The 19,385-nt window shown below is 47.2% G+C and overlaps 1 protein-coding gene across 9 annotated transcripts in view; it reads right to left on the minus strand.

Annotated features, from left to right (window-relative positions):
• Positions 1-19,385, minus strand: part of LOC111848934 (ankyrin repeat and KH domain-containing protein 1-like) — a 43,918-nt gene that overhangs the window by 20,118 nt on the left and 4,415 nt on the right. For 2 of the 9 annotated variants that reach the window (XM_023821339.2, XM_023821332.2), the window contains exons 2-18: positions 13,657-13,810; positions 9,782-9,938; positions 9,338-9,500; positions 9,109-9,256; positions 8,775-9,008; positions 8,592-8,686; positions 8,171-8,414; positions 7,761-7,952; positions 7,569-7,678; positions 7,408-7,495; positions 7,200-7,327; positions 6,955-7,098; positions 6,773-6,875; positions 1,428-2,486; positions 488-627; positions 290-401; positions 51-196 (exon numbers count right to left, since the gene is read on the minus strand). In XM_023821339.2, coding sequence (XP_023677107.2) covers positions 51-196; positions 290-401; positions 488-627; positions 1,428-2,486; positions 6,773-6,875; positions 6,955-7,098; positions 7,200-7,327; positions 7,408-7,495; positions 7,569-7,678; positions 7,761-7,952; positions 8,171-8,414; positions 8,592-8,686; positions 8,775-9,008; positions 9,109-9,256; positions 9,338-9,500; positions 9,782-9,938; positions 13,657-13,810 — 3,417 coding nt within the window. The remainder of the gene's footprint in view (positions 1-50; positions 197-289; positions 402-487; positions 628-1,427; positions 2,487-6,772; positions 6,876-6,954; positions 7,099-7,199; positions 7,328-7,407; positions 7,496-7,568; positions 7,679-7,760; positions 7,953-8,170; positions 8,415-8,591; positions 8,687-8,774; positions 9,009-9,108; positions 9,257-9,337; positions 9,501-9,781; positions 9,939-13,656; positions 13,811-19,385) is intronic. The other 7 variants (XM_023821338.2, XM_023821336.2, XM_023821335.2 and 4 more) reach the window with 7 other exon arrangements.

Below are 19,385 nucleotides of genomic sequence, written 5' to 3' on the forward strand. Positions count from 1 at the left end.
CACCCCACCAGCACTACAGCGTGCTGCGCTTGGAGGCGAGAAACACCCACCTCCTGCCGGCCCCCAGAGCAAGCCAGGGAAAGCGGAGTGTCTTTGGTTCTCTCCGACTGGGCCTCAATGTCTCCCCCTTTATCGAGCAGGACTTCCACGACACCCACGTGCCCAGCTGTGGCAGCCAGGATCAAGGGGGTGAAGCCTGTGGGTAAGAAAGGCAGTCAAACTGACGTGCTCCCCCTGATGGCAAATGACTACCCTGTACCCTGATCTGCCCTCTTGTGGCAGCCCCTACCCTTCTTGTCCCGATGCTCGATGTTGGCCCCACGTGCAATCAGCACTGACACCAGCTCTTCGTGGCCCCCAGCACATGCCAGGGTCAGCGCCGTGTCGTGATTGCTCTCCGTCTGCGGACAGAGGCGCAGTCACAGATCTCACGGTACCGGCACGCAGCTGCAGGAAGACGGACACGGGCACACAAACGAGGGCTTACGTGTGCGTCGATGTCCACGGACGGGTAGATGGGCAGCATAGATGGTGGAGACACGGAGCCACTGGGTGCCTGCGTGGGGGGCGGGGGCTGGGGCGTAGGCGAGGTGGCAGTGCTCAGCATAGGCACTCTGCTGCTCACAGCTATCACAGTAAGACAGAAAATGAGGGTTAAAGGACATGACCAGCGGACACAGTGAGCCAAATCAACCTAACGACGGGGGGGGAGGGGGATCTCTGTCCCACAGCCCCATTACAAGTGACACACGGACACTGCCCACACAGCCCTAAAGGGTGGTACCCCAAAAAATAATGGCAGGCCAGCAAACAGACACACAAACCCAACATTTAGAGAAGTGACAAGGTTTCTCCGACAGCAGTGTACCAACTGGTGCCCAGATGGGACCTTAGGGCTGACAGGACGCTACCGTCAGCCAGGCCTTAAGTGTCTCCCTCAGCACGACAAGAGGAGAGCACTATCTGCAGCACTGAGACAGACGGTCCATATGTCAGAGGACAAAGCAGCGTCCAGGGTAACCATCCACCCAGGGCCCCGTATGGAGTTTGGAAACATAACGGACTGTGATGTGCGACTTTTACAGATACGACACGCAGGGCAGTACAGGTGCACGTGTTTCTCTTACCATCCCATACAGGGACTCCGTATCAAACACCATTAAAACTGAGCCAGATTCTTATGGCCTGGGGGGGGGGGGGAGCATGTACAGGCCTGAGCTGGTACCCAGGGAGGGAGAGGGCTGAGGCGGTGTGACCCTCCCACCCAACCCCACGAAAAACAGCCAGAAAATCAGGCATGTCAAGGGACACCGACACTGCTCGATTATGGAAAAAGGGGGTGGGGGGCATGACTGCCAGCAAGAAGCAGAAAGACTTAAAGTAGGAAGAGAAAAAACAAAGAAAAAAAAGCTGTTTGGTTAACGCACCTGCCATTATGCCATCCAGTGTGTCAGTAAGCGTCTGTGCGGGCGTGGCCACCATGAGGCCGTCGGGCACCTGGGTGAGGAGGCCGTGACCCAAGCCAGACAGCGGCTGGCCTGGCACCTGCTGACTCAACAGCACCCTTTGCAGGTCGGGGCTGGCGCTGCTGTGGTAGTCGCTGGCGTTGAAGTCAGTGGACTGCTGAGAGGGAAGCGGCTGGATGGGCATGAAAGCAGCCTGAAGTGGGGGAAGGTGGGGGGCATGTGCCTGCTGCACCTGCGACAGGGCCTGCGCGTCCCTGCACAGTAAGGTGTCCACCTGCGACAGGGCCTGCGCGTCCCTGCACAGTAAGGTGTCCACCTGCGACAGGGCCTGCGCGTCCCTGCACAGTAAGGTGTCCACCTGCGACAGGGCCTGCGCGTCCCTGCACAGTAAGGTGTCCACCTGCGACAGGGCCTGCGCGTCCCTGCACAGTAAGGTGTCCACCTGCGACAGGGCCTGCGCATCCCTGCACAGTAAGGTGTCCACCTGCGGCAGCTTTGCATAGCCGTCCTCGTCTTCCTCGTCCTCCTCCGTGGGCGACTGCTGGCTGGCTTGTGGCTCGCAGGCGCTCTCTTCGTCGGTGTCGGAGCCCGGTGCCGCAGGCTGCAGGAGGATGCTGCCACAGGGGGGGCCCACTGCCTGGCCTGGCTCCTCCTTCAGGCCCTTGGCCTCCATGTACTCTTTGGTGAGTTGCTGCTGCGTCTTGAGCTGCAGCTGGCGCTCCACCTTCTGCAGCTCCTTGAGGATCTTCTTCTTCTTCTGCACCTGCTCTTCACGGCTCTTCTTCAACTCCTCAATCTTGTCTTTGGTGAGCTGCTCGCCCTGGATGAGCTCCAGTGACTGCATCTGGGCCTTTTCAATGGCACTGATGCGCTGGCCCAGCTCGTTCAGCTTGCCCTCAGTCTCCTCCACGATGCACTCCAGCGGCTGGTACGGGTGAAAGGGGAGCAGTGCATCCGCATCCGGCCGCCCCCCGCTACCGGGGCCCACCTGCAGGGGGCTCTGCCTTTGTTTAGATACACCTAAGCACACGAAACACACAACAAAAACGAAACCAAAAAAAGTTGTGGGAAAAAAATTAAAATGAAAGAAATGGAAGAAAGAAATGGGGTGGGCTGGGATGGTATGGAAATACTGCCAGTGGGAGTGGGGAGGGTGAACGGTAAGAATAAACGCGAGTTTCAGAAATGGGCGAGGTTGAGGGTGGTGACAGGGCAGACCATGATGAACCAGGCAACAGCATCACAAGAGAACCAGGGATCCGGGTACGAGAGTCCAAGGCAGCCCTGAATCTGAACTGGCAGGAGGCACCGCTGAGGGACGACAGGATTCAGGGGGCAGAATCACTCGAGCCTCAAAAGGCAGGCGAGGACAATGCTGTGACGGGTTCAGCCTGAGCCGGAAGCTCAGGGAGCACCGGACAGGGCTCTGTGCCGTTTATTGCTGTTGCTAGGAAACCTTTAGAGACCAGAATTGAAACGGCAACGATGATCTATGGTCCCCCACAGTCTGCCAGACAATGATGCACATTTCTCGTCCTTACGCTCAACATCTGGAACTTCCCTGTACAAGAGGGGTCAGAAACCCTACCAGCAGACAGAGTCTGACTGCACACTTTCCCCCTGGGCGAAGTGCCTCAGAGTGGAACACCTGGCTTGGGGGAGCCTGACCTAACCAGTCCCAATCAGCCCCGAAAGTAATGCTCATCTGCCCAGCGATGGCAGGGGCCAAAGTCGACATACCCTCACAGAACACACACCATGGGAGAAGCAAACACACAAAGCAGCTTGAAACATAGGACTAAGGGCTATGCAATGACCTCACTCCTCTGGGACAAGGGGTTACCGCGAGTTATAGGCTAGCAGGTCACAGTCCCGTAAGCGGAGAACAGCCAAAATTAACCTTCTGAGCTTTATCACTCACGGTCCCCAGAAGGCAACTTAAAAATATCACGGCTGGTGTTCTTTATATTCACGGTAAAGGCTGCTCTGAAGCCACCTTGAGGCTGGCAACCACACAGGGTGAGGAAAAAGGAAAAAGGCGAAGAGCATCACCACTCTGCCAGAGTGCAATGGGGAAGTTAGGAACCGAGGGGAGGGCTAAACGAAAACCGACCACCTACCGCCAGAACACTCAAACACGAAGCAGCACAGTGACTCCAAATCAGCAACCCAGTCTCTTCTACAAAAACCCTACAAATCTAAATAAAATTTTCACGTATATACCCATAACACTAACAGATACCACAATTTTTAAAACTGTAAACTGTTCCTGCATTTTAAAAAGCGGGGAAATATCACTGCTGATTTTCTAGTTTAAGTTTGTGAACCTCTTGTCATTGTCTGGCTTTCTGTGTGAACGCAGGTGTGTGGACCTGTATGGCATCAAATCAGACCCACCACAACATGAATTTGAATGTATTTACCCAAATTTGAATGCTAACCTGAACTTGAATTAAAGAACCCCAACTTGAATACATTTGCCTGAATTTGAATTAAAGAAATCAAATTCAAATTTATTTCCAGAAGTTGAATTAATGTTGCTTTTGTGGTAATAAAAATTTGAATTCCATTTCTAAGAAAATTCATTTTGAGAAATTCAGGTTCAGAAAAACAAGGAGAACACTCAGAAAGAACAAAAGAGTACAGATCTAATCGAGAATAATCCTGACAAATAAGACAGGTCATTTGGGATGGGGTTTTGTACATCCACTATCTTAATACCATGCCTGATAACATGCTGCAAATTCAGAAAACACTTACAAAATCTAATAGACACATGCAAAACAAAAAAACCTGCAAATTCACAAACGGAAGTTTCCAGGGGACTATTAAACTAGACAAACCATTAGGGCTGGGTGGTATATTAAATGTTTACAATATATCAATATATTTTCAAAACGGGATAATGGATGACACAATATTTGTTTATATACTTTTATTGTGCACTAAAACTGGGACTCTATGAAATATATTGAATAGTGACCAATAAAAATCCTTCCAGGTTGTATGCAAACGCGAGAGTTCCAAGGTTCTACTGTAGCTATACTGAATAGTTGTATACAGTGGTACCTCAGAACTCAAACTTAATCCGTTCAGAACTCGGATTCGAATCCTAAAAAGTTTGAGTTCTGATCAAATTTTCCCCATAAGAAATAATGGAAAACAAATTAATTGGTTCCCGGCCCCAAAAAATTACACCTAAATATGTTTTTTTTTTAGCATTTAAAAACAAAATGAACAGGATAAAACAGGAAAAAAGAGCATATACTGTACTAAACACAACTAAGTACATTTATCAAAACGGTCATTTGCAAAGTAAGAAAATAAATGTATCCAAGCAATGTGTAAAGTTAAAAAATTAAAAAATGTGTCCTGCCCCGATCGTCTGCTCCTTCCGTGTGCCACACCCCCTCCTTAACCCCGTGTGGAATCCCCCCGTGTGATCAGCTGTTTCTGGTTGTTGTCATTAGCCCTCTGTATTTAGTCCGCGTTTCAGTTTGTTTCCCCAGTCCGGTCATTGTATTGTCTGTCTGCGTTTTGCCTGCCTTACCTGTAATTAAACCCCGTATTCTCCGATACCCTGACATCTGCGCCTTTGTCTCCGTTCCGTCCCCGCTCGGCACGACAATATTATTTTAATTAAATGTATTAATGGTTTATTATTTATGATATTAAAATAATTAATAAGAAATCTTTATTTTTACATGTTTTACTATATAATAATAATTACAGTTACTGTCTCATTGTCTAAATGTATTTTACTGGCTAAATATATGTATTCAGCTAGTGTAAACATGCATGATGCTATCACAGCGAATGTGAGGCTGAGACTGAAGCGTTACCCATTGTTTCCGCTGAGAGACGTGCTTCCTGACACATTTCCCCACGCGTACAAGTTATCTTAGGTCGGCGTTCACGGTTCAACTTCTGAGATTCAGATCGAGTTGTAAGTAATTTCTTTTCCAACTGGTTGGTTCGGCTTTTAAGAAGTTCGAGTTCTAATGAGTTTGAGTAGTGAGGTACCACTGTATGTGCAAACAGGGAAAGAAGCTTTGTATTTGCATTTTCTTTGGCTACATATTGTTTTAATAAAACTGTGTGGTTTTGATTTAAATCACGCTTCATGGAAGATACTGTGTATCACTAATCTGCCAAAAAATAACTATAATGTTTTTGGTCCATATCACCCAGCTCTATGGACCATACAACAGAGATGAGGGACATGCAGATTCCCAGTTCACAAACTATGACTGCATTTAGATGCGATACCAATTAAGGTGTGTACATGTGTTAATAACCTGATTACTGCGTTTACATGATTAACTTGTTAAAAACACACAAGAACATCTTAAAAAGCAACATAACTTCAAGTTCAGAAATAAATTAAAATTCAATTTTTAAAATTCAAGTTCAGGTAAAGGTATTCAAGTTCAAGTTTTTAAATTCAATTTCAGGTGTAAACATTAGGGGTGTAAATCACAGCTTTCCTCGTGATACGATACAATATCGATTCCTTAAGCCAACGGTTCAATTTTTTTTGATACCTCACAAATTCCCACGATACGATACGATTCAGTTCGATACTGGGGATAATAGTCGAAATGACGACATTTCACACAATCCTTTACATTTCAATAAATTAAAAATGGCAAATATAATTAGCATCTTATATTTTATTGGGAACTGTAAACAAAATCTAGTGTAGTCCCATAAAATTACAGAATAAACACAATTAAAAATGGGTGCAGTACAATGACATATACTTGCACATGCTGGGCCAATACCAGAGTGGATAATCGCTTAACAATTCGGACTAGCCCCATCGTCGCTGTTAATAAATGCTACGGCATAGCTGAAGAGTTGACCATGCATGTCCTACAGGCTCACAAGCTTCATCCATCAATGACCTTGTTTTTCCAACAAGGATATACCAAGGTTGAATATTTCTTTGTAAGGCTTTTTTAGAGTCAGTCCAAGTCAGGAATCATTCTTAAATTAATCCAGAAAATTCCAAATGGTTCACAAACTTCTTCACGAGCATATATTAAATCACCTTTAAAATATCCGTGAAGACAACTGTTTGTTAAACACTCATTTTAGTGATGACCCACAAGCTAAATGTAAGGGTCTTCTCTTAAAATCTTCACGACAGAGCCACAAAAACTCTCTGCTGAGTTCAAGAGAAAGACATCAATCAGAAGTTCACCCAGCATCTTAACACCGGTGACAGACCAAGCAAGGAATCTCCCCGCGTAGCTAACAGGGCTGCTGTCTGGACCTGCAGACTGGCAAAAGAACTCACTCACCTTTGCTCAAGACAAGGGGGGGGGTCACGATGTTGGAGGGCACCCTGTCTGGTTCCTGGGGGGGAACCACCATGGGCAGGGCTTGGAACGGGACACGGGGCACCTGCGTGGGAAGGTGAGGACAAGAAAGTCACAGGGAGGTCATCCTGGTCACTGAAGCTGGGGTGTGGTGAAGGTCTCACCTGAGAGGTGTCGTGAGAGGGGGGGGTGAGCTGGGAGAGGTCAGGCGTGGGGACAGAGAGGATGTTGTTTGGGTAGTCCAGCAGGTAGGACACCACGTTGGTGTGGCCACCCTTAGCAGCTTCGATGAGCATGGTGGAGCCATCCTGTAAGAGACAGCTGCGGTCACACCCCCGGTGCCCACAGAGCCCTGGCATGGCATTTAGGCATTTAGGCAGAGGGGAGTGACAACGGGGGGGGGGCGCACCTTCAGTCTGTGTGTGGGGTCGGCCCCGTGGGCCAGGAGCAGCTCGACGACGGCCAGGTGGCCCCCCGCGCAGGCCAGCGACACCACCGTGTGATCATTGTTGCCCGTGGCTCGGTTCACGTTAGCACCTGTGGGGCAGGAGGACATCCTCAATGGGTGGCAGCAGAGGCGGGAAGCACTGTGGGGCTTCTGGGGGCAGCACACTCACCTTTGCTGATGAGAAACTGCACAGTGCAGAGGTGGCCCGCTCTGGCAGCCTTCATCAGGGGGGTCCTGCCTCCCTCTGACTCGTGTTCCTAGGACAGACGCAGGGGTCAGGGGCTCCCTGCCAGTCGGGAGCAGTGGGGGGGGGGGCAGGGGGATACTCACCAGGTCAGCCCCGGCCTGCAGCAGCACATCGGCCACATCCGTGTGGCCATTCTCACAGGCATATGTCAGCGCCGTGTCCCCCGTGGCTGTCGTGGCATGGTAATTCGCACCTGAGGAAAGAGGCGGGGCAAATGTGTAACCTCAGCAGGGCAGCAGCAAGGCTGGCATGCGTCTGCAGGACAGGGGCCTTACCAGCAGCCAGGAGGTACTTGACGAGCTCCAGGTGGCCCTCCTGTGCGGCCTCCATGAGCGGCGTGGAGCAGCCAAGCTCGATATCAGCGCCGGCCTTGATGAGGAAGTCGGCCACCTCCAGGAAGCCCCCGCAACAGGCCAGCGTCAGCGCCGTCTCCTGCGTCTCCTCCGTCTGGGCGTTGATGTTGGCACCTGGCAGGGGAGCACAGCAGCAGGGAGGACAGCTCACTTTACACAGGTCACCTGCACACCAGGCTCATGTGTTCTGTGTCAGGTGGGCAGGCATCTGTTGCCAGCAATTGATTGGGTGATCGCACCGACTGACAGCACAGGATTTCCCTGCCCACCAGTTTTTTGGTGTCTAGCTTTCCATCGCCATTGGCATGAGCAGAGGGGGCGGGGGGCCTCACCCTGCGCCAACAGTAGCGCCACCATCTCCTCGTGGCCCTCGCGGGCTGCCTCCATCAGCGGAGTGTAGCCCTCATCGTTGACCTCCTCCAGGTTCGCCCCGCGCTCGATGAGCAGGGCGGCCAGTTCCACGTGGCCCCCGCAGGCCGCCAGTGTCAATGGTGACTCAAATGAGTCCGCCGGCATGTTCACCTGTGCCCCGCTGTCCAGGAGCAGCCGTGCCACCTCCACGTGCCCATCCTGGGACAGGGGGTCGAGAGGGGGAGGTAAGCACCTGCGTGCCACCCCGGGGGACCAAAACATATTCTCTTTTCATTCCCCATCTATGGGTTAACTCGCATCTGCGCAGGCAGCTCGTTTGTGCAGTGGATTGACGGGCAGGGCGGCTGGTTGCAGGGCGAGCACCCCCTGGCGGAGCCTCACCATGCAGGCCTCCATCAGAGCTGTGTGCATCTCGTCCGTCTTGTGCTCCTGGTCGGCGCCGGCATCCAGTAAAAAGCGCACCATGTCTAAGTGCCCTGTAACAGGAAGTGGAAGGGCAATGATGTAAGAGCGTTACGATGGCTGTGCTGAGCTCCCTTCAGCAGTGGCGGGCAGCGGGCGCACCTTTATAACAGGCCAGGGTAAGCGCGCTCTCCTTGAACTCGTTGGAGTGCGTGTTGATGCCAGCGCCGTACTCAAGTAACACACGGGCCACCTCCACGTGGCCGGCACTGGCTGCCTCCATCAGCGGTGTGTGCCCATTCTCGTTATGGTCCTCAATGTTGGCACCTTCCTTCAGGAGCACCTTCACCACATCAACGAAGCCACCGGCGCACGCATAAGTCAGCGCCGTGTTACCTGTAGTGAGGGGGCAGAGAGGAGGCGTTACCACGCTGGACAGGTGGGGTGGGTGGTCGCTCACCATTCATGCAGAGCTTGTGCAGGCTGCCCCACTCACCAGTAGATGACTGTGCATTGACATCAGCCCCGTGCACGAGCAGCAGCTTCACGATGTCCACATAGCCGCCGCTGGCAGCTGCCATCAGTGGAGTTATATCTCCCTTGATGCCACGGTCCTCCACATTGGCGTGCATGGCCAGCAGGACCTGTGGGCCAGAGACAAGCGTGCCGTCAGAGCCTAGCTGAGACGCGGCGTTCTGCAGAAGCAACGGCCCGGCCCCCCTCACCTGCGCCAGCTCATAGTAGCCCGCGGAGCAGGCCAGACACAGCAAGCTCTCGCCCTCCTCCGTGTGCTCATTGACGCTACGGCCCTCATCCAACAGCTTCCGCACGGCATTGACATCCCCGTCAGAGCAGGCCTCCGCCAAGCTACGGCTAAAAATAACCAGACTGCTACAATTACCAGCACTGCATGGGGCAGGGGGACATGAGATCAGCTAGCTGCTAGCCCCAGGTGCTAACAGGGGCTGCTTCAGTCATTGAGCCGCACGCTATGCCGTGTCTGACTGAGGAAGAGCATTGAGGTTATGGGGGCTGGGGTCACTTTACATTGCCCAATCTGGGGCTTAAGGCTTTCAAGATCACGGCAGCTTACAGTAACATCAGATCAGAGACAAAACAAAACTAACAGGTAAATGAGGTGTTTGTTCAGAGGCAGAAGAGATCCATACTTGTCAGCCTGGCCGGGGTGCAGCGTGTTCTCAGCCCTCATGCGCGTGAGGGCGGCGGCGGCCTCGTCCAGCGCGCAGCTCACCGATGACGTCAGGCGACGCAGCACCTCAGGATCTGCGAAGGCTTTACCGTCCGCAGTGGACAGTTTACCGATGCCTTCAGCGTTAGAGTGCATGTTCCCAGGCCACGCGTCGGTGCACGGCACAGCATGGTAGCAGGAGCAGGTTAGTGGCAGCAGGATGGAGAGACAGACAGGAACAAAAACACCACAGTGTAGCTGGAGTCAATGGTCACACCGTGCAACATTAGTGCTGAAGAGTCACATGACAGCAGATGCAAAACTCCACAGCTATGGACCCCAACAGTGTTACGTCTAAGGTGTGTGTGAGAGAGAGAGAACATGACAGGTGACTGATCTTGCACACACACAGGGCTGGGCGATATATATATATATATATATAATTAGTTTTATGATAATTATCACAATATCATTTTCCCTGATATCCATATCACAAATACTCTATAATGCCAGTAACTCCCTTTGCAACAAACATTTTTTCCGTAACTACTTCTCAGGACTGGAATGGAGCAAAAGCACAAACACAGCCATGAAACAAGGGATTGATTGAACAAATAAGACAATGCAACATGGCAGGTAGGTAGACAACAGACAAAACTGTCAAAACAACAGGGCATCTCACCAGCAGACCAGGTAAGTCTAAAGCGACTCATTCAGTAAGGGTAATCAGGTAAGATCCGGAAGGAACGTCCACAGTAAAATTCAGTCCATGACAAATCCCAACAGTAATAATCCACAGAGAATTAAGAACAGATAGGAAGAATGCCAGTGGCTGCATTTTTTCAGCAGTGACTAAAATAACCTGGTCATTTTCTATCTCAGACTTGCAAAATGCTGTTTGGCGGTAATGGCCAAAACAACGCTTCATGAACTATTCGCAATATTTTTTGAGCCCACATGGCACTTATGGTTTCCTTCTGGGCGAGCTTTGAGCCCTTTTTTGAACAGAGCGCTCCATCTAGTGAAGTCAGTAAAGGTTCCAGAAGTTCCAGTATGGTCATCACTACCATTTGGCGTGTTTGTCATGTTCTGACAAAAAAGTTTATAACTACAATTAACAATCTAGTTTCTCCAACTTAGAAATAATGATGACATAACACTGTGATAAAAATTTTCATCAGTCGATATTATCGATGATTATCGTAATAACATTTTGGTCCAGCTCTACACAAAGAGACACACACATAGACAGAGACACACACACATACATCCAGGACAGGGCTCCCTGTCTGTCACACACTAGAGAAGGGCTGCATACTGAACTTCGGTACTTTTGTGGTACTGACGGAAACGCTCCAATCCTATCAAGGATCGAAAAATTAATTTTCTGTGCCAAATTCCAATACCGAAACAGTAAATCTCAGTGCCTGTGAGCTAATAAGCATTAGGCATACTTGTGTAAAGATCTGAAGTTGCTGGTGATTGGCTAATGTAATGTTACACAAACACATATTCCCAGGGACAAACTTGTGAATTGGCTCGCGTGCGTGTTGTCACTTTTGTTTGTCACGTAGCGTAAAAAATGCCTAAGAAATCAAAAGTATAGCACCACAGGGTTTCAGACTGCAACCATTGAGTCTAATTGTGTGACCATTTTTGGAGACTGTGTGACAAAATTTTTAAACTAGGCACACCAGTGCGACTTGCAAATATGTCCCCATTTAGTGGCTGACCACACTCGTATATCACGTGAAACACCTGGAGAGAGTGAGAATTGTTGAGTATGTGTACGCATATATCTGTGAGCGAAATCATCAGAAAGGTGCCAGCAATTATTAGCAGGATAACATCGTTTTTTATTCTGTGGAAAATGAAATATTGATCTGCCGGCCAGATTTACTTATTAATTATAAGCATGTCACAGGTCATATAAGTAAAATTGGGGCTCTCAAGTCTCACGCATTGACCGTGACACAAACATTGCAACCAGTTCACATGCTCCCACGCCATACTGTACCTTGCTTTCTCATGCTCGCCAAGGTTTCCTGTTATATAGAATTAATGGACGAGGTGGGGTGAAGTTCTCCACCGAGTTCATAACTTCATAGGAGTTCATTCTTATGTTCTTATGCTCTAACTGTCCCAAGTTATACAGTTAATAGCCACCTACCAGCCAATCAGAAAATAGCATTTGTTGTTTCCGGGTAAATTCCAAAATAAGTTACATATGATCCCACTGCAAGCACGTTATTACATGGATGTGCGCACATACGGAGTGCAGACAAGGTGGGAGTGGCAGAGCAAGATCCGATGAATGTGGTAAGCAGGGCTGTAAAGTGTCTCACATTGACCGTGAGACACACGCTGCGCCCCTAACAGATGTAATCTCACTGCAAACTTTCGATGAAACTTGAGAGCTCTGGTAAAATATAAATAAAAGGCTGTGTCCTCCAATAAATGCAATCGATCCCCCCAGTAACTAACCAATAACTAAAAAAAGTACTTGTTCAAACAAAAGATTAGTGCTGTAATGTTTAATGTATTTTTGTTGAAATTAATTTAAAAACATATTGGTATCAAAAAAAATATTGTTCAGAAACCAGTATCAAAATCAAGGTATCGTTCTAGTACTGGCATCGAAAAATTTTGAATGATGCCCAGCCCTACACTGGAGGCAGGATGGGGCTCCCTGTCTGTCACGCACTGGAGTCCCGGCAGGACGGAACTCCCTGTCTGTCACGCACTAGAGTCTCGGCAGGATGGAGCTCCCTGTCTGTCAAACACTGGAGTCCCGGCAGGACGGAACTCCCTGTGTCACACACTGGAGTCCCGGCAGGACGGAACTCCCTGTGTCACACACTGGAGTCCCGGCAGGACGGAACTCCCTGTCTGTCAAGCACTGAAGTCTCGGCAGGACGGAACTCCCTGTGTCACACACTGGAGTCCCGGCAGGACGGAATTCCCTGTCTGACACACACTGGAGTCCCAGAAGGATGGGGTTCCCTGTCTCACACACAGCATTAGACAGGCTTATTAAAATTACAAGGTAGCAACACGGTATTTTCCTACATGGGGAGGAAGTAGCCGGCATGCCTTCCAGTCAATGTGGCACACAAGTAAACAAAAGATAAGCAAACAAAAGAAGCAGTATAGCAATGAGGGGAAAATCACAGACATATAAAAAAAAAGGCTGCACTAAGGAGGGAAATCACCACATTCTATTCCTCTGCCTGTGGTCATGTGACGCCCCCTACAGGACAGTATCTCACAAACAAGCACTTCCACAAATAGACCTCCTTCCGCATTCCCCAACATGGAGAGCCCAGTGTCCCAGTACAGACTACGTGCTCACACATGTCACATGACTGCCACAGAGGGCCTCTTGTGTCACATTTATCCCCTGGAAGAGTCGCTGTCTGCATTTCCATGAACTCAGGCCACTGGCGTCACCCAGCGGCACTTATTAGCGGGCAGCTTAAGTCGCTAACGATTTCTATTCCTGTACTTCGTATGCTTCCCGGGACACTTACCGTCCCCGTTCTAGTGGACACATCCCAGCTTAGGGGAATCACATGAGCGCACCAGGGAGCTGGCTGAGCTGCCCAGACTCCAGTCACATGACATGGTACACAAGTGATACCGAGTCGATTTTTTCACTCGTCAAAATTGTTCATTCACATGTCTACTAGTCACTATATAGTGAGACCGTGGCAAAGCATTATGGGAAACATGCACACGCCTTCAAAATCACACACATGAAAAGCAGGGAACACGGGGTGCAGTGTGAGTGATCAGTCTATTAGCCGATTCCCAACCCAGAAAGTGTATGGCGTTTCACTGGTGCAGAGGACACACCTGCAGCCTCCAGCAGAGCCTCAAGGCGTGCCTGTGTCTCCGGGTCCACCGTGCGCAGGTCCACACCATCTGTGGCACTGGACAGAAGCAGCTCTGATGCCGTCTTAAGCATGGGGTTGTCCAGGTCCTCCTGGTCCAAGATGAAAGATTCCACCTGGGGGGGGCGGTTGGAACATCAACACGAGTTCTAAGCACGTGGCAGGACACTTGTGACCCCCTCTTTGCTCGCACAAGTCTTTTTCAGCTGTGACTTTTCAACACTAGCAGACCAAATGATAATTCATTTATCCGGAATTCCACACACACTGGGTAAAACGAAATTGCTTACAAACCCACACAGACTGACAGCCTTAAAGCCTGCATGTAATGCCACAGTCAATTAAGCAGATCTCACAACAAGGGCATGTTCACATCGACACCAGGGTCATTTTTCAGATAGTCAGGTGCCACACCTCCCCAAACAGGACACTGCTTCAGTTTAAGTCATGTGACCACAGGGCCCCACACCGTACAGGACAACGCGGCTCAAAGTCTACCAGAGAAAGGTGTAAATATTAGCTCAGAGGCTGGGCTTACCTTACAGAAATTCACTGAACACATTTGTGCGGTTTATGCATATAAGACACAGCCAAGCACAGCAAAGATGAATCTTTCCTGACAGAATTTTTCATGATACAGGGAGAGAGAGAACAGGAAAAAGAAGCTACATTAACCAGAGGCTCTGTTGGGCAAGGAATGACGGTTAAGGAAAAACAGCCCAGGTCTGTCCTCCTCATGTGAGCTGCATGGAAACAGAGCGCGCCTCACCATACATTTGAGCACCAGAAAACTGGGGAGAGGGGATCAGATGCAATTCCTACTGTCTCCCTGTCATCTGTGTGTGTGTGTGGTGTGGGAGGTGTATTTTCCCAGAAGGCAGTACACTATTCAGCCAAGGCCGGCTCAGTCCAGCTTGGGACATGAGCAAGCATTCTCTATCGCTCTCTCTCTTTGACATGCAAAGGCCAACAGGATCACCTGGGGCACAGTCGGCCTGACAGGCACCCCCCGCGCTCTGACAGGGCCCACCCCCACCCCGTGCTGACATATTTATACACGCGGCTACAGAATGTTCAGTCCATAACCACAAGGTATCGCATGTGGGAGAGGAGGGAAGGGAGGGGCAGGCAGGCTGGGGGAATTAGATGAAAAAGGATTAAAAGGTGGTAAGTTGCTGTCCCTCCTTTTAGGCACCCAGCCAGGGTGGACCTGCTTATTCAACAGCGCTGGGTGGTGTTACAGGCATGACGTTTACACAGAACACCGAAAGCAAAACCCTTCACTGAACTACTCTGGCACGACTAACTGATGCATCTCTACAGCATCGCTTGGAGGCATTAGTCAGAAAATTGCTGCCGTTTTAAAATGTTGGATTATCATAAGTTATTGCACTGAAAATAATACAGAATGCAGCATTTTTCATAAATATTGGCACGAGCTGTGCATTCATAGGCAAAAACAGATTTTGCTGTCCAAAGATAAAATTCTCACAAATGAATTAGTGAAATGAACTCAGACACTACATTTTCCCTGACAAACCCTAATATGCCCAAGGAAAGCATAACTGAGATATCTAAGGAACTTATTTATCAAACTTTGCATAAATCTCACTGTGGAAAAAATGTGTATGCACGAAGAGGAAAAAAATGTGTACTCAAGAAAAGAAGAAAAAAATCCATTTATCAAACCCCGCGTACGCACATTTTCCCTCGGAAATGTGGCAACTATCTTGTAAATCTGCGTACCTGCACGAGCCTGAGATCCTGCCCAAATAACTATAAATGTTCAATGCAAATGAGCTGCATGCTCATATGATATGCAAATCAAGCCTTTCTGGATGCAAAGTCCGACAATAACGGAATAAAAAACCATGAAGTGGAATTTTGAAGAGTGTGAGGAAAAGGCACGATAAAATGTTATTTTTGGGTGCCTATGCACATTTATCAGAAACTGTTTAGAGGTACATTTTTCTAATGATTTATTTCACACATGTATATATTGTACAACTGTTTATAGTCTTTGCACTATTTCTGCACTTCCAGATTACATACCAAGCTGCATTTCATTGTCAGAGTACTTGTCAGAGTACTTGCACTTTGTGTAATCATAATGAAGTAGAATCTATAAAAGTGTGCCTGCAGAATAACAACACATAACTGCTGCAGTAAATTCTGTCAGTTCCACAAAACATACTGAAAAAAGATCAGATCTGAAGCCGGAAAAAGAAGGGTGAGACTGTAACTAACAGGGGCAAACCCACATCATTACCCTTTTAGATATGTGTATGGCATCAGTGTTAATTTTGACAGCATTTTTTAATTTAGTTTTAGTCTTAGTTATTTGCTGAAAATTAGTTTTAGTCATATTTTAGTAACCTGATTTTTTTTTTGTTTTAGACTACAAAAATTACAGGATATTTAGTCGACTAAATCTATAGTACATGCTGTCAAAAAAATACTGACAAGTTTAGTCGTAGTCCAACATATGCATGTACGTGGTCTTTTACGTGGTCTTAGTCTTGTCACAGTCTCGACAGTCTTTGGTCTTGGTCTCGAATCCCTCGGTCTTGTCTTGGTTTCACTGTCTTAGTCTTGCTGTCTCAGATCGACATAGTGGTCGGGAGATTTGGAGTGAAAAGTATCCATGACACACAACGTAACGTTCGATAATACAACATTATTATTATTTTGCCTTTCGCGCCCTTCAAATGAAACCAATCAATGATATACATGCATTTTGTTGTGATTCAGACATTGGCGTCCATCCAATCAAAATACACATTATACGCGCAAAATAAGTGTAGCGCTAGTTAAACGTTATATGTGTAATCACATGTCACTGCAGACATCAAGATGTCAGAATCTTTTAAGCACTTGTCCTTATTCTTATTAATGCACAATTTGATGTATGGTTTGTATTGGTATATAGTATTTGTAGTTTGCATTTGATTCATGTGACGTATGTCTTTATATTGTTTGATTACAGTATTTTACTTAAAATGGTGTTTGACTAAATAAATGTGACCATTGACTTTTAAACAACATCTGCATATCACGTTGTGTTGACTTAACAGGCCTAATCCATTTCAGGGAAGTTGATATCATATAGTGTCATTTGGCTAATACTACTACAATTGGACATGATGCAATTTCAAGTTTATAATTGTGTATCTTCAATTTGATGTTACAATTTCATCTACAAATTAAGTATAATTGAAATCAGTCACATTTCCCATTCTTTAGACAGTTGTTGGAGGTGTTAGCTGTTTTGTCAGATGACTTTGGGACCAGTCAGTACCCGTCATGTCAGTCCTCAACAGCACACAAAAGTTAGGGGAGTCTTTTTTTTTCTTTTTCGGTCTCGGTCTCGTCTTGACTTTTTCTTGATTTTGACTCGGTCTGTCTTGGTCTTAGTCTTGGTCTTGTCTTGGTCTCGAAACTCTCTGGTCTTGGTAGTGTCTTGGTCTTTGTTTAGGCGGTCTTGACTACAAGTCTAGCCCACACGCACCATGGAGTGCGGTCCAGCACGCCACTGACGCAGACCCAGATGCCGGCGGCTCACTCACACCGACACGCAGCCTTAAAGCAAAACAGTAACTGAAGATAAGGACATGTCCAGACAGATTAATCCTTTGCTACGGCTGCTATTCACAGTTCTCACCATACTCACCCACTCACTTCCTTCTCCTGTCTACAGTGAGCGGCTGCACATGAGCCCCCATCGAGCCTCCGACTAGCAGCACTCTCTAGGTTTGTCATGAGATTGACATTCAGACCCGAAATCATGCAACACAGACCAGCATCCAGGGCAGGTGGAGACGTATCGACAACTCAGAGCTTACCAGAAGAAGAAACTAGATCTTATGAGCTGCTGCTGGTGATTGACCTGGAGTACACGGTCCAAAGTCATCAAGAGCCGACACAGCTTACAAACAGGTTTGGCCTGGTAAATGGACTGTTTTGACAGAAGTTGCGGAGTAATAATCTCTGAGCCAGTCATCATTCAGGGAGTGTCCCTGTTTTAGATCAAAGGGCAACAGCTTCCAAATTCGATATTTTTCTAAAAAGGGGAAAACACTCTCAAATTTCATTATTGCGCTTTATTTCTAAAAATGGTTTTAATGATATTCGGGGCATTTGTGGGTGGGTCATTTAAAATGTATGCATGTTAGTCAAAAAAACAGGTTGAGCATCATTTGTCTTGATTAAAATTGTGGTTAGAGTCACTGCCAGGTTGAATTCATCGACAAGTTCAGGTCGCTTGTGAAATGGACCCCCGCATCACTGCAGCTTATGTATGAATATACATATAACCAATGCAGAGAGGCTTTTCAATCACTCGGATTTCTTTCACGGACATAGCAGGTGAGAGAACTAGTCAGCTATCACCTTTCAGTCTTTGAATTCCTTGAAAAGTTCAGGATGTTTGGCCGACGGATACCTGGCCAGGTTTGATGTGTCACCTCTCTTTGTGAGACACACTAAAACAGTGCGTGGACAGGGTGCTGCTGTGTTTAGGAACTCACCTTTATCATACATTTTGTCACGGAAATATCTCCATATTTCACTTTGGGCCAGATCAAATAGCCATTCACATAATAAATTATCCATTTTTTCAAAATGCTGGTACAAACAGTCCCCAGGTTAAGAACATCTAACTTACAGACAACTTGTACATATGAACGGACTGACATAAAGCCAGTTATATTAAAAATTTGGGTTAAATACAATGGTTCATAAAAACGAAAGTGTGGATTACTTTGTGACACTCGTGAAAATATTTCGCAGTTTCAATGGTTTGTTGGCTCGAGCTACAGTACAGAACCCTTTATAGTTACAATTATTATTACTGAATAATTCTTATTAGGCACTGTATTGTTTTTCCGACTTACCTACAAATTCGACTTAAATACAGACTTATTATATTATTCTGAATTATTTAATCTCCGTAATATATTTTCAATCACATCTGTGTGAAATGTTCTGCACAAATAACCATATCTTGTCTTTGCCATTTTACTTTCAAAGTAGACTGACTAAACAAAATCTAAAAATACCTTCCTGTTCCCACTTAACTCCCACTTAAATGAGCCAGACTTGGCGAAATACATCAGACTTTCCCTTAATCCTGCTTCATGGAATACCCCCACGGTGTTTAATAAAGCTGCCCATTTGATGCTAGGTGTGCTCATTCAAGATGTACATATACATAAAAGACATTTGTAGAATTGGAACAGTTAAACATTCCTTCAAACAGACACCAGCCTTCTGCTCATAAAGCCAAGGGACTGGGCATCACTGAATGACACAATCTGCCACAATAATCATCCACCAATGGCACAAACCAGAATCAAGCAGGTACAGCTCATCATACAATAAGCTTTTAAACAGTTTACATAGTGTTTACAGTGTCTACATGCAGATACCAATCACTACACCAATGCCATAACACAAAATCATTGAGAATAAAAGTACAAATTAAACAAATGTGCTTTAAAAATCAAGCTATAACATCAGTTGTTTCAAATAAGTGTGCTTTGATAAGGTTTTATATTAGCAGTGCAAATCAATATGGGCTGCCATGTGTGACACGTTTTATGTATGTAAAATGCCTGCTGCCTAACGACTAATAAAAAACACACGTGGGAAGTTCACAGACAAACATCTTCATTAAAGAAACTTACATATGTC

The sequence above is a fragment of the Paramormyrops kingsleyae genome, chromosome 10, assembly GCF_048594095.1.
Source record: "Paramormyrops kingsleyae isolate MSU_618 chromosome 10, PKINGS_0.4, whole genome shotgun sequence".
In the NCBI taxonomy this organism is placed as follows: Eukaryota; Metazoa; Chordata; class Actinopteri; order Osteoglossiformes; family Mormyridae; genus Paramormyrops; species Paramormyrops kingsleyae.